The sequence below is a fragment of the Manis javanica genome, chromosome 12 (assembly GCF_040802235.1).
Source record: "Manis javanica isolate MJ-LG chromosome 12, MJ_LKY, whole genome shotgun sequence".
In the NCBI taxonomy this organism is placed as follows: Eukaryota; Metazoa; Chordata; class Mammalia; order Pholidota; family Manidae; genus Manis; species Manis javanica.
In genome coordinates this window covers 68,171,805-68,186,359 of record NC_133167.1, presented here as the reverse complement: position 1 = coordinate 68,186,359, position 14,555 = coordinate 68,171,805, and the positions used below count along the sequence as shown (strand labels likewise).

Genomic DNA, 14,555 nt, shown 5'->3' with positions numbered 1-14,555 from the left:
AACGGCCGGTGTCTGCGGCGCTTTCGGTTAAACCGCAGTTTTAGGGGCGCTGCCCGCGGCCGCGCTTTCGGTGTGGGGCGGCCCGAGGCGGCACTGCGCGCGGTGTGAGCACGACTCCCGCGGAGGCAAACGCGTGGAGCGAGTCCCGAGCCCCTTCCCGCGAGGAAGCGCCGCTACAGCGCCCCTCCCGTTACTCAGGGGCGAATGCTGTTCGGCCGCAGCACCACGCAGCAAGCTGGGCCGAGCGCGCGGCTCGGTACGCGGGACACCCGCCCCCGCGGAATCCCACCACCACCCCCCCTCACCTGCCGCCCCTCACCCTGAACTCCTCGGGGAGCCGCCCCGCCCCCTCCGCTCCTCTCCTCTCCTCTCCCCTCCCCCTCCGCCCCTCCCCCTCCTGCTCGTCTGTCCACCTCGGGGATCCGCCCCTCGCCCCGCCCCGGGAGCCGCCCCGCCCCTTCCCTCCGCCCCTCCCCCTCCAGCTCTTCTCTCCACCTCGGGGATCCGCCCCCCGCCCCCTCCGCCCCGCCCCCTCGGGGAGCCGCCCCGCCCCGGCCGCCGTTGCCGGGCCCCGGGCGCGAGGCTTGCCTCTGTCGTCTCCGCCAGGGTGCTCACCCGCCGCTGGGGCTCCTCGCCCGCCACCCCTCGGCCGTCCCGGCGACCAACAAAGAGCGCGCCGCTCCGGCTGTCGAGCCCGGAGGCTCCCCGGCCGGGGCGCCCGGCAGCCCGGCGGCGATCGGGCGCGGGCGATGGAAGATGGAAGATAGAAGCCCCGCGGTGAGTGAGGCTCTAGAGGCGGCGGTGCGGAGCGCTCGGTCTAGCTTAGCTCTGCGCGGCGGTGGAGCGCCCCGGGCCCGGAACAGGGGTCCCGCCCCGCGGCAGGCTGGTGAGCGGACGCCCGCTGCCCGCCTTCGTGCGCCTGGGAGCCCGCACGGGCCGGCCTCGCGGTGCTGGGGTTCCCGGCTTTCCCCTGGGCGCCGCGCTGCGGACACCTCGCACTTGGGAGGGAAGCCGGGGGACTGACCGGCCGCGAGCAGGAGAGCTCGAAGCGGACCTGGTGTGCCGAGCTCTGCTCGGATTGTCACGTTTCTCTGTCAGAAGAGAATTTGCAGGGAGCGAGCGGAAAGGGAAATTGGTTGTTCGATCTAATCCTCCCGGTGGCAGGTCGAGAGCCGTCGGTCTTTCTGTTTAACACGCTTTCAACTTTATCCGCGGTTTCAGCTCTACGTTCTGGCAGATGGTGTTATGAGATTTTTAAAAAGCAGGTGAGCGTGGAGAAAGTAGAGAACTTGGGGTCAGAATGTTGTAGGTGACCCCAATAATAAGTGTTTCATTTTGCCGTCTCCCTCGTTAAAGGAGGGAGCACCTGGTAGGCAGAGGATGTGAAGGAGGACATCGCGATCACGTTTTCCGGAGACGGGTTTGTCTGGCGGTGGGGTCCGGGATTTCAGCTCGAACAATGCTCGAGTGCGCTCGGTGTTGGGCTAGGGAAAGACGGGGATCTGGAAAAGTGGTCTAAGTGGGATTTGGGGAACAAATGCTGCAGTGCATTAATTATAATTGAATATATGCGAAGTATTTTGCAAAGTCCAAGAACCTGTGCGTAAGGCAGGATTTCTGCTCTCAAGGAGCTTGTTTTCTAGGAGAGACTTGGGCGTAGGTTCTGAGGAACCCACAGAAGGCGAGCTTCTGGTCTAAGGGTTTGGAAGCTCTCTCAGAGGAGCTGGCGGTTAGGCTGGACCTTGCAGAAGAGGATCTGGCTGGCTTTTTGTGTGGAGGGAACAGGAATGGTGCCTGATGGGGGATAAGAAAGTCACTTTCCGTCCTTTCCCAAGGAATACTTCACTTTTTTTTTTTCTTAGAGTATTTGCAAATCAGGAGACACTCAAGTCACTGTTACTCTTCAGCACTTTCAAATGCAACATGCTCAATAGAGCTAGAAAAACAGTGCAGAATAAATTAACACCTTCACGACCAATTTCTAGTGGCTTGATGTGTGTCCTCACAACTTTCTTACTATTTACAAATCATGTCACAAATGTATGATTCTGTCTTATCAGATATTTCATTCATATGTGCTTTTTGAACTAAAAGGAGCAGAGTGATACCCTGGAAAGCATGTGGACTAGGAGGTAGGACACTTAGCTTGTAGGTTTTGTCACTGGGTGAGTTTTTGCTGGTCATTTCCATTTCACATGTGTAGCTAAAACTTTCTCCTGTGAAAGATAAGAGGGTTGGGTAGCTGCTGTCCGAGCCTGCTAGCTCTGGCATTTCACGGTTTCATGTTTAGACATGTATATGCATTACTTACTTAGTAATGCACTTTTACCTTCACATTGGAGTCTCTCAGTTTGTATGTTCTGTGACCGGATCAGCACCCATCCTGGCCATTGACTGTGGAAGAGTGATTCAAGCTGACAAACTAAAATAACTTTATTTTAAGGTGAAATTCCACAGGATTGTTATTTTTAACAAATCCATTATAAGAAGCTTGATTTGGAAATATGAATATGAGTTGGCTTTAAAAAATGTTTTCTTGATAGTGTTTACTTGTGATCAAAGGCTCATACATACTTTACTGTGTACATTGTACTTCAAAGAAAAAAGTTCAATTTTGCTTATAATGAAAGAGCACTAGCAATTTAAAAAATGGGATACCTTGGAAATCCTTATAGGCTAGTAGACCTTGGGCCTTTGGAAATAAAAAGAAGAAAATCAGCTTATTGAAAAAGGAAAATTCTGAGATACTTTCTGTCAATGGCTGTTCACTTTCTAAAACCTTCATATTTATATATTTGTTAACCTTGATGGAAAATATGAAGGACATTTAGCCTGGCATCACATTAAAAAACATGTCCAAGCCATTACTGCTTTTAGAGGTGATTTTTGTTTTTTGCTTTAAAAATTCTGGAGTCATTTGTTGTGCATTATTCATAAACCAAGACACCAGTGTAGTAATGGGTCAATCTCAGTCTTGGTTAAGAAGAGCTGTGGCAGGAACTGTGTGAAGTTTCAAACCAGTATGTGCTTTGGCCACCAGACTGATTTGTTTGAGGTTTCCCTGAGGTAATGCTGTCGTTTGGCAGTTATGAAAAAAGCATTTCTTTGGGCTTGGCTTGGATGAGGACATGAGTAATGAATGGTGATCCTCCCCAAATGTTAGAAATGAATTCACCCATGATTGAGGCTTGGGCAGTCTGTGAAAAATAATATGGTGATCAGTGGGTGACCAGTGCCTGCTTACCTGAGGGTGTGGCTTAGCTCACAGAAGGTTGGGGTCTCGTCCAGCCACAGATAACGGCTGCTTCAAGGGCTCTCAGCGTCTAGGGGTTCCATCCTGCAGTCTGGGCCAGACACAGAGGCCCTTGCTTGCTTTTGCTGAGTGGATTTGGTGAAACCTAAACCTCAGTACTGGTTCCCAGTTCCTCCTGGCCACTCTTAAAGTCAGAGCAGCCTGTCCTTACTGTATGGGTGGGCAGGATCCAGATGTAAGTCTCCAGAGCATTTGTTCCCAGTGTCCCTGTCTGGACAGCAGGTGGTGTTTGTAATATTGTATGCCGACTCAGATTTGTGGGAAAAAATTTTTGGTGATGTATTATTTTTGGAGAGTGTATCCCTTTGTACCTGCTCTATGCTTCCGAGTTACAAGGCCGTCTTGCAAAGACATTTTCACACATTCCAAATTGAACAGTGTTGCAGTGACTACAGTTCAGTGTCCACCACTGCTGAGGGTTAAAGTGGTGAAAAGGATAATTCACAGCAGGTAGTTAACAAGTTACTCTTAAATCTGAATTGCCAAATTCCCCTGTCTCATTTGAAAATAAGGTGTAACCAATAACCTCAATCATGACTCTTGGCTTATGCCGTCCTATTTATATAAAAATAGCACGTGTCCTTGCAGTCCTCGTTCTCTACTGTGCCCAGAGGCCAGCAGATCAGGACCCAGTGGGTGCCGAGTGGGCAGGGACCACAGAGGTGGGGAGGCATTTTCTGCCCCGGGACACCTGCGGTGTGAGGGAGACCCCAACTCCTCTACCTCCCTCCATCTGAGAGCCCGGCCCTGGCGGGCACTGACCACCCACTTCTCTGCACTTGCTTAACTGTGAACAGTTGTCCAGCTAGAAACTCCATTTTCTCTCGCCATCAGTCAGTGAGATGAATCAGAATAATTTGTATGTGCTGATGTTTTTAAAAGTTTATTCTTTGAGTTAGGGGTTTAGGGCAAGTGGAAAAATGAACATTTTGACCTGAACCTGGGGCTCTTTATATAGTATTTTCACGTGGGTTTTCTGAGAAACAGCATTTTCCTTTAAGTTTCATCCTGAGTCCTGACTTTTGCAAAATGCCTATTTTAAGTGATGTTTTCAGGCATAATGCATCATTACAATCAGAGCTAATATTTATTGCCCTCTTACTGTGTGCATTAACATAGACTACTGCCCCTAGTACCCCCCCTTGCCCGCCTCCCCCCACCCCCCGACCCCCTGTGACAACCCCAGGAGGTCAGTACTGTTCTTATCTCCATCCTGAAGTCTGGAAAGGTGAAGTAACACAGCTAATAAGTGGCAGAGCTGAGATTTAAACTCAGCAGCCCAGTTTTCCTAACCAGTGTTCTGCTTTTATGTCCTCCAAGTTAGTGTTGTGTGTTGCAGAAACAGCTTTTTAGCTCACACGCTTTGATTCTGTGGGTCTTAGTGTCTGAAATGGGATGACTACTTCATCCACAACCATTATTTTATATATCTGCTGATTAAATAGTGGAACCAGGATGTGTGGCTCAAGCGATGAAAATTGTGTAATTTTCTTTCAGAAACACACAGTGTTTAAGGGGACCACGAGGGAATTGTGTAAGGATTGGCATGTAGTTGTAAGTAATTAACTGGAATTCAAAATGAAGTGGAGAAACAGTGTAAAAATGAACACAAAGCTCACCTGTTTTAACCCGGGGTCACCTTGCCTTACGGCCGAGGTAGAGGCTTTCCTACAGCTGTGGCCTCGAGGCCTCTGTGGCACAGAGAAGGCCCCCACCTTGTGTCTTGGGACTCCGAGTCCAGAACAATGAGGAGGAGGATGGGGAATGAGCTAGGGGCATTAATAAGATCAGATGGCAGCTGCTCCCTGTTTCTCTTGCCTTCTGTTCCCAGACTTTGGTTAGAAAAAGTGAATTACAGAAATGTTGCAGTGTGGTCCTCCCTGTGGCAGGCTGGTCAAGTGGACAGGGAGGTGGGGAGATCTGAAGAGAAGCAGCTGCAGCTTCTTTTGTTCAGCCTTCAGGAGATTGTTGGTTGAGGGCCAGGGGAACTGCTGTTCTCTGTATAAGAAAATGCACACAGTTTTGAATTTTGATTTTCAACAAGTTTCCCTTTCCAAAAAGTTACTGGATGGGCACAGTATAGACTGAGTCGTAGGACACTGAGGGATAGGGAAAACCAGGTGTACGAGGGGTGGCACAGAAGGGCAACTAGATGATTGTTGCCTTTGCCATTATATTATTTTCTAGCAAAATTATGCTCGGAATATACTGAGCCATGCAGCAGGCTCTGTGGTCATGCCGAGCATCTCCGCAGACCGTCCCTGCACGTCTCTACAAGCGACAAGAAGGGAGCGTGTGAAGAAGCACAACTTTCCTTGGGTCTGAAACCATTCAGTTGAATCTCAGTTCCCTTTAGGAGGTGTTTGTGTTTTTCAGCTTCATTTCTAGTGCCTCCAAAGGGCCCTTGAGCTGCCTGTCCGCTGGTGTTTTTTTCTCCCTACAGATACCTCCCGTGTGGAAGAAAAATCCATTGCTTTCCATGGGCTAATACCTCTAAGTAAATGAGGGCAGAAACTGAAGTATGGACATTTATACTGTAAATGAATGCTCTTTATTCATCAACAGATACTAGGTACTCACCATGTGCCAAACTCCATGTTCGGCTTCAAAAAACCTTGTCCACTGACCACTAAGAAGAGTCAGACCTCGCAGTCCGTATATTCTGAAGCTGCTGTACCGAAGCATTCTCAACTTAGAAATGTTCACAGAATCAGTAAAACTACTCTCTAAATCAGTGGTGTTCAGTTGGGTGAGCACCTCTATCTCCACTGTGAGAGCAACTCGCTCAGCTTGTTGACTCTCCCTGTGTTGTGCCTCTCAGGTATCAGTAAGCTCAGGTTCCCCTGGGCGTTCATTGTGCTGTGTTGCTGGGGGCGGGGGGAGGAGGGGCCCTGTTGCCTGGAAATGTGTGTCTGTGGGAGGGGCCCAAGTCTGGGGCCTAGCAGGTGTCCTTCCTGTTAGACAGAAAGAGAGTAACTCTGTGGCCCAGGCCCAGGACACGATACAAGGGTCCCTGCATCATCATCATCATCCGAGTTTCACCACCAGCCCTGCACACACGATTCTGCTCCTCAGGTGAGCTTTTAATTCTTTGCTTCAGGCGTTGATCTTCAAGATAAGTTTTCCGGAGTGCAATCTCCTACTTCTCGGGGTGGGGAGGGGAGGAGAGAGAGGAGGGAATGCTCAGTAGTGGACGGGTCAGCTGCCTGCCTGGTTTTACCCCTACCTCATGGCCACAGCACTGGACAGACCCTACTCTTTGTCCCACAAAGGGGCAGGCCAGGATCTGCCCAAGGTTGACCAGCAGGTAAAGGAAGAAGAGGTGTGTTCAGTCTCTCCCAAATTGTTGAGCACAAACCTCCTTTGCCTTGGTCCCCTTTTCTCCCACAGCCTGTCACAGCCTCCCTTTCTCTCTGATGGATTTCTCCTGCTCTTTTACTTCTCCGACTCACAGCCTGCCTTAATTTCTCTGGCATCCCCAGGGGTAGACTGGGCTGGGGGAGGGAGCCGGGCCTGTCCCAGGTCTCTAACTTTTCAGGCACCAGAGTCCAGAGCCTTTCTACTGCAGTATTTCTAATGCCTCCTTGGATCTGGCTAAGAACCCTAAGACAGCTTTTCCAGAGAACACTGGACTTCTTTTTTTTCCATCTTGGAAGAAGTACTGGCACATAGCAAGGGCTCAAAATATTTTGGAAAAAAAATCAGTATTGTTCAGTTAGAACTTGCTGCTATGATGGAAATATCCTATATTGGTGTCTATATATGTATATACCATATATAGTATGGTAGTGAGTAGCCACATGTAGCTGCTGAGAGCACTGGAAGTGTGGCTAGTGAGATTTGTGAACTGAATTTCAAATTTAATTTCAATGAATTTGAATAGCCTCATGTGGCTAATGACTAATATTTTGGACAGCACAGCTGCAGAGCAAAAATGCTTAACTGGATGGCACTGGCTGCCCTATGCAGTCATTCCCACTGACCAGCTGGCTGCTGATGGCATGTTTACCCACTGGGCTTTGCTGAGTTTTCAGTTTTGCACATATTTACACCATCATTTCTGATAAGTACTAAAGCAGCAAGAGTGCGTGGAGGCCTGGGATTTTAATAGAAGTGAAAGTAGAGATAAAATCGTAGAAAGTGATGAAAAGAAAGATGTATTTGACAGTAGGAACTATTTGGGGGAAAAAATGAATTGTGTAACAGGTAGCATGCAGCTAAAGATGTTCAGCCAGATGGATGGAAAGCTTTTGATAAAATGGTAACACTGAGTGTCTGGCGGGGCATCCACTATTATGTTAATTCAGAGACGGCTGGGAGGTCGTGGGTACCAGGGTTGATCTTTTGGTTGCAAGCTGTGGGTAGTTCCACAGCTTTAAGTGGCCTTTGGTTCTACATAGCATAAAACTGAGTATCTGGGTGGGGAGTGCTTGGATATCCTGGCAGCTAAGGTCTTTTCTGGGGCCCCTGCAAGCCTGTCCTGGAGGCCACATAGATTTTCAACATAGGTGAAACTAACCAGAAAAGATGCCTGAAGAGCATAAATATTGGCAAGGAGTGGCCTGGTTTTAGAACTGCATGTTAGTAGAGGTGCCTCTGCTGTACCGCAGTTACAGATAGAGAGCACAATGTAAAACTGGAACAGAGAAAAACATCTTACTCTTTATCTCCACATACTTTTTAGTGGCAGGTCTGGGAGGTCGACACCCTCATTTCACAAGCTCCGGGGTCTCTCCAGGGTCAGGCATAACGGAACAGCCTTGAACACAGCATGTGTGAAATCAGGAGAGAATTCTCATGGTTAGGCCCTTGCTGGAATACATTCCAATTTCGAGTTTTGTAACTTGTGGTGGAAACACAGTGGTTTTCAAGGCTTAATAATGCAAAAAACATGGACATGGGGAGACAGAGCACGAGAGGGCTCAGCACACTTCTGGGCCTTTACATATTTGCCAAAGTCAGTCAGCAAAATGATTTGTAAAATGATTTGAGTACTGAATGTCACTCTTTTTATTTCTGGTTAGGAAAAAAGAGTAGATTTAACCTTTGCCTAAGGTGCTTGCGGGGATTGCAGAGCTCCGAGGATTTGAGACCTTCACGTGTGTTGAAAGCAAACTTTGAAAGTTGTTTCTCTGGAGACTTTTCCATATGGAAAATAGTGTTTTACTCCTGAATTTAGCAGAGAGCTGCTTAAAAGGAACAGCACACCCTACCTAGAAGATCTCCGTGCTCCTTTTAGGTCTTGGCATTTCATGATCTAAATAGGATTCCTAGCCTTCTCTGTGCCAGGAATCACCTGGTTTTGGATTCTAGGGCTGCCTGAAGGCACTGGTTCAGCAGTGTAGCAGTGGCACCATTCATAACCACCCCACGGGTGGTTATGGGAGCTTGGGGAGCTGATCCAAGCTGTTAGTAGCTGTGAGTTTTCAGGGGGTGCCCTTAGAACCAAATGAGACGTCTGGTGGGTGGGTCTCCAGGTGGCCAGACCCGCTCCATGGTGGTTACAAAGCGCTGATCCAGCTGCTCTGGCTGCGGCTCCTCCTGGCTCCCCTTGCTCCCTTCGGCTCCTGCTCTGCACCCACACAGCCCCGGTTATCTTCCCCTCACCTCCTATGCTAGCCGTGGGTCCACTGTAGAACCATTAGCCAGGTTCACATTTTCAAGTCAGAAGGGTGCCACCACCTTCTTGAGAGTATTCTTCCCTCCCCTTTTCCTCCCCTTTGAGATGTGTTCATAGCTTCTTTCCATTGCTGAATCCCTGGAGGCCTCCCTTAGCCACAAAGACCTCTGTGAAACTCAAAGGTGAGAAAGTGTGAAAAGGAAAGTGGATCCTGTTTTACACAATCCTTACACTTAGCTTGTTTTGGGGGGTCGCTTGGGGCTCTCTGTGTCACCTTGGGGAAGTCATTTTAGCATCTCTGTGCCTTGCTGCCTCACTACCTCGTGGAGTACCTCACTAACCTCGGTGGCTGGAACGGCTTAGAGCAGGTCTGCAGAAGATGCAGCAGCACAGTAGGTGCGCAGTGAATGTGGCCTGGGTGGTAGGTCACCTTATTGGGCGGGAGGCGGATTAGATTTAAATTTCCATTCTTAAAGTCACACACTTGTTACATGGCATAACTGGTGTTTCTAATACCCTGTATTGTGGTTGCCTGTAGCCATGCAGTGTGGAAAGTTGAGAGGAAATCCTGGAACTTTGTGTGGCGCTTTGGCACATACTAGTCACTCAGTAAACGCTTGGCCAGTGACTGAATTAAACACCACAGTCCATTTAACAGCCAAGCCCAGGAACCCTTCTGCAAATGTGTGGACAGAGGTGCTCTGACCTGTAGCTGTGGCTCATGTGGAGCAGACTTTCCAGAGGCAGCAGGATTTCTGGCCTCATCACCTTTCACTGTTGACATCATGCTGGAGTCTTGCTGCAGCTCCGTTTGAGAGTTCCAGGTGTGTGACTGTCATTACACCTTTCTTGCAAATGAACCTAGGGCACACAGGACAAGACCAGTGTGCTACTGTTAATTTCCTCACAGGCCTTTCCCTTCCGGCAGGGGCATCTGAGAGAGGTAGATAAAGGTGTGGGCCAAGTTCATTGGCGTAATGTGATGGCCTCAGAGACCTGTTGCACTCATTTGATTTTGTATTTTTTCATTCTTGATTCATTTCTTTCCACATTCCCATGTGGCTTGAATGTCAGTTGACTATCTCTTGTGTTGACAGGCCATGTTTTGGAAAAAATCTAATAAACAGCGTAGTATTCTAAAGCTGGAGCTTAGGTAAAGATGTGTTTATTTTAAAAATATGTTTTTACTTTATTTAAATGTTAAAAAACATGCATTTTTAAAGGAACTTGATAGGCTTAGAGCAACTAAAGCCAAAGTTTTAGAAGCACTACTAAAATAAATACATATGTGATTTAGTCACTGAGAAAATATTTTAATTACAAAATCATTACATATCATATCAAGGTTCACAGGGGAGTTGAAAGGGAATTGGTAATATCTTGGTGTATGTAGGGATATTTGCATCATGAATCTTCATAGGGGATAAATCTTTTGTAAATTTTTTTGTCCTTACTTAGTAAAAACAATTAAAAATAAACCATTACTGGCAGAATTTTCTTTTAATGTCTTGTTTCTAAAGCATTCTATTTATGTTTCATGGAGACCACTTTGCTCTTATTGTCCTATGTACATGATTGTCCTATGTACAAGTTATTTAATTCCCACAATTTGGTAGCAAGCACAGCTGGTACCAGTCACCTTGGGAGCAGTTGCAGTTGGTTCCTGTGACCGTCAGCCCCACAACAGCAGCAGAATTTCATGCGCTCTGCGGGTCGGGATTAGTGATGGTGAGCGTCAGCCAGGATGCTTTACGAGGCTGACAGCTTCATCCTGGGGTTGGCTGAGTGAAGGGTGGTGAAGAGCTTCTGCTGTTTACATAACTGCAGAAACAAAAGCAAACCTGATAGAGCATTTGAGAATTAATAGTTTAAGGTAGAGAAATTAGGGTACTCTTTCCATTTTGCTTTAGAATCACTTTTGGCTTTTATCTGCCTCTTATCATTTCTGCTTGTGTACAAAGTTACTTAGCTCCTGAATAATTTATTTCTGCATCTAAATATTTTCTAAAATTATTTTGCTTTCTACCTGGAAGGACATTTTCAGTTCTTTTAAAATGTGGTTTTATAAAAATAGGACTCACTCACATATATCTGTTGAGTAAAGATGTACTAAAGTATAAGAAACAGCAATAAAAAACCTTTCATGTCTCATACTTGAGTCTAGAGGCTCACCGAAAATAGGTTCCATCCAGATTTTAGACACCATGAAAACCTTAAAGGTGTGTATTTTGTGTCATACTTTCTCCATCTTCTGAAGAAATCAAAGTCAGTTATGTCGGCTGAATCCTTTGCCTGCTTCAGGAAGGGGTACGATCGAGACCCATCTTTTCCTTGTGCTCCGGTGAGGCAGAAACTTTCTGACTCAGAACATACAACATTTCAATATCTTCTCGCTTCCAACCTTTGCTTTTTTATTGATCTATGCAAAAAGGCTACTGGCTTCTGGGTGTTTGTTTCATAACCAGGTAGTTGAAGGGACTTGAGGTAAGTTTCACTTGTTTGACTTACAGAAGGCCAGACTTCTGGGTCTTGTTTAAACCCCTTAGGCTTCTGAACACCCACCTACATGTGCTTTAAAGCCCAGGCGAAGCCCCAGCACGGTTTTGTTTGTACCTGTATTTCATCATTCTCTGTATTGCCACACTGTTTACTAGAGTGATAACATTCATGGTTAAGTTAAATATTAAAATTAGGATGAAAAAAAATTAGGATGGAACTCTTTACATTAATTTAAAGTTGAAGTGTGTTCAGAGTGTCTCGGCTGCCCGGCACCCTGGACTCTTGCATGCTGAGGCTCCCTCTCTACACAGAGGGCAGTTGCTAAGCTGCGTTATGTAAGTAAATGTGGTTAGCTTTTGGAGAATAGAGCAAATCTTTTAAATTCACCACATGCTGATAAAAGCTTGTCAGATGGCTCTAGAATTGAAGAGGTACTTAACAAAGATAATTTTTCTATTTTTTTTTTTTGGTTGGGGAAGAGTTTGAAATTAATTATATATAAACTCTGAAAGTTCATAAGTTCTACATTTAATTTCTGCTATAATTTAGGTCATATATCTTAATCCTGAATTTAATTTTCATGAGGCATATTTTTAAAGATCCTTTATATCAATGCCATCTGGTAGAAATATGATGTGAGTCATAGACATACCTTTAAATTTTCTAATAGTCACCTTAAGAAAGTAAAAAGGAGCAGGTGAAATTAATTTAAATAATATATTTTACTTAAGCCATTATAGCCAAAATATTATCATTTTGGTATAAAAGTTATTAATGAGGTATTTTGAATTCTTTTTTTTGTACTAAGTCTTAGAAATCTGGCGTGTATTTTATATTCCCAGCACGTTCACTGTGTTTCAGGGGCCAAATGGCCCCATGCGGCTGCTGTTCTGAGCAGTGCAGCTCTGTGTGCAGAGCAGCTGTGCATATAATAAGCGGTTTTGTTTGTACCTGTATTTCATCATTCTCTGTATTGCCACACTGTTTACTAGAGTGATAACATTCATGGTTAACTTAAATATTAAAATTAGGATGAAAAAAAATTAGGATGGAACTCTTTACATTAATTTAAAAATCTGCCCTAAGAATGAATAGATGAATGTATGGAAAAACAGATAATTTTCAATGTGCAGAAAAATCACTAAGGTGCTGACTGACTTCAGCAATGGCTAACAGAGGTGAGTCTAATAAATTAAAGGTGGCCGAGACTTTCAGATATTAAGTTTTACAAAACTGTTTAGGATAATTTGCTTCTTCAGATAATTTCTGAAGTTACACCAGCAATATCCCTGAGAAGTTTGAAAGGTGAGAGGCGCCATCCCAAACATACTTCACACCCTTTTGCACTGGAGCCCCAGAGCCCCGGGGAGGTAGGCAGCTGCTGACATGACCTACCGATGTGGAGCCTGGACCTGGAGAGGTTTAGTAATTTGCCCAGGTCACACAGCGGGTAAACACTGGACCTATGATTTGAACTATAGACAGGCTGATTCCAGAGCTTACTCTCAAAGTCCGTGCCAGATTGCTTCCTCAGCGTATCTCAGCGATGCAGCTTTAAATTGTGTGTCTGAGGATTAGAGAGAGGGGCCTGATTTATGAAATCAGCGTGTCCTGAAAACTTGAGTATAAATTAACTCTTTAAATAAATCATGTTCTGTTTGCCAGGAATTTGTCTGAATTATAGAGTTGCTTTATCTTGATTTCTGACTCATTTTCAATTTAAATTGAGCCTCTACACTTTCTTCACCCAACTCTGATTTGGGAGAAAAAGAGCTAATAATGTGTCATAGATAACTGGAGTTCGTTTGCAGTTTGTTTGGGGAAATGAGGCTCTAATGTTAAGTGAAATTTTATTATACCTTGTTTATTAACAGCAGCCACAGCAGCAACAGCCATTTATTGAGTGAGTGCTGTATACGCCAGCGTTGTGCCAAGACTGCACTCATTATCATAATTGTTAAAGTGATGGAGCAAGGCTGGTTTACCTTCTTTAATAAACAAGTGCTGAAACCAGTGCCGCTGTTGTGTGAAACAGACTGAGAATTGTGGTATTCGATTCTGGGTGGCATATTTTAAGAGTGATATTAGCTACATTAGTAGGTGAGTGGTCAGAAAATCATGTGATACTAGGAGAGGTTGCAGAAACTGCCTTCTTTACCTCAGGAAAGAAGACAGTGGATGAAATAGTTGTCTAAGGAGTTGGAAAAAAGAATATGATTAAGGAAAAACCTGACTATGGGAAAGGAATAGACTTACCTGTCTTTCTTCAAAGAATATAGAAGAGAAATTTACAGAATAGCAAATTCTACTTCAAAATAAGAAAGAGTTGTTTAAAAAACTAAATCAAATTTCTGTGTAGATGTGTTTGGACAGATATTAGGTGCCTCCCTGGATATTTTAGATTAAATGATGGTGTTTGTGGAAGATTTGGAGTATAGGAATTGGTGACTGGGTGAGTTCTCCAATTGCTCAAAGACCCTTTAAATTCTCTCCAATCTTGGGGGTTTATCCTTTTGTTGTAAATGTATTCTAAAATCAGATTCTTTTTGTTATGTAAATAATTACTATCTCAGTTGCTTTGTAAATTGAGATTGTGATTTAGTAATAGAATGTCAGAGCTGAGTAGGACCTTAGAAATCTTGTAGTCTTCACCACATTTTGCAAATGAGGAAACTGATGAAGAGAAAAGACCCAGGTGGACAAGTACTGAGGTGCTCAGCTCCACTGCTTTTTTATCATTACAGTTACTAAAGTACAGGTGACAGAGACTAAATCACTCAGCACATTTTGAAAGGTCCCTGGTCATCTCCTGAGCTAACAGAAAGAAGCAGCCTTACTTTTGTTCTAATTGGGGACACTTGAGCTGCTTTTTAGCTCATCTGGAGTTGGGGCTTAGTGATTTTCCTAACGCCAAGCTTTCTGCTTCTTCAATTTATTTAATGCCACAGTGGTTTATTTCCCTGAAAACAGAAGCACTTTTGTATTGAAAGCAGTAAGGATACAGTGGTTCTGAAAACTTACTGTTCATTCAGCCTCACCGAGACCCTCGTGGTGTGTCAGACATCTGTTTTCCCAGCACAGCTGCATGGTGTTGGCCGTCTACTCTGAGATGGGAGACCCTCA

At 45.4% G+C, this 14,555-nt stretch overlaps 1 protein-coding gene across 11 annotated transcripts in view; it reads left to right on the top strand.

Annotated features, from left to right (window-relative positions):
• Positions 1-538: 538 nt before the first annotated feature.
• Positions 539-14,555, top strand: part of PSD3 (pleckstrin and Sec7 domain containing 3) — a 429,070-nt gene continuing 415,053 nt past the window's right edge. For 4 of the 11 annotated variants that reach the window (XM_073218764.1, XM_073218768.1, XM_073218771.1 and 1 more), the window contains exon 1: positions 540-777. In XM_073218764.1, coding sequence (XP_073074865.1) covers positions 757-777 — 21 coding nt within the window. In that variant the 5' untranslated portion in view covers positions 540-756. Of the gene's footprint in view, positions 778-6,268; positions 6,389-14,555 lie in introns of those variants that run through there. The other 7 variants (XM_073218761.1, XM_073218767.1, XM_073218762.1 and 4 more) reach the window with 4 other exon arrangements.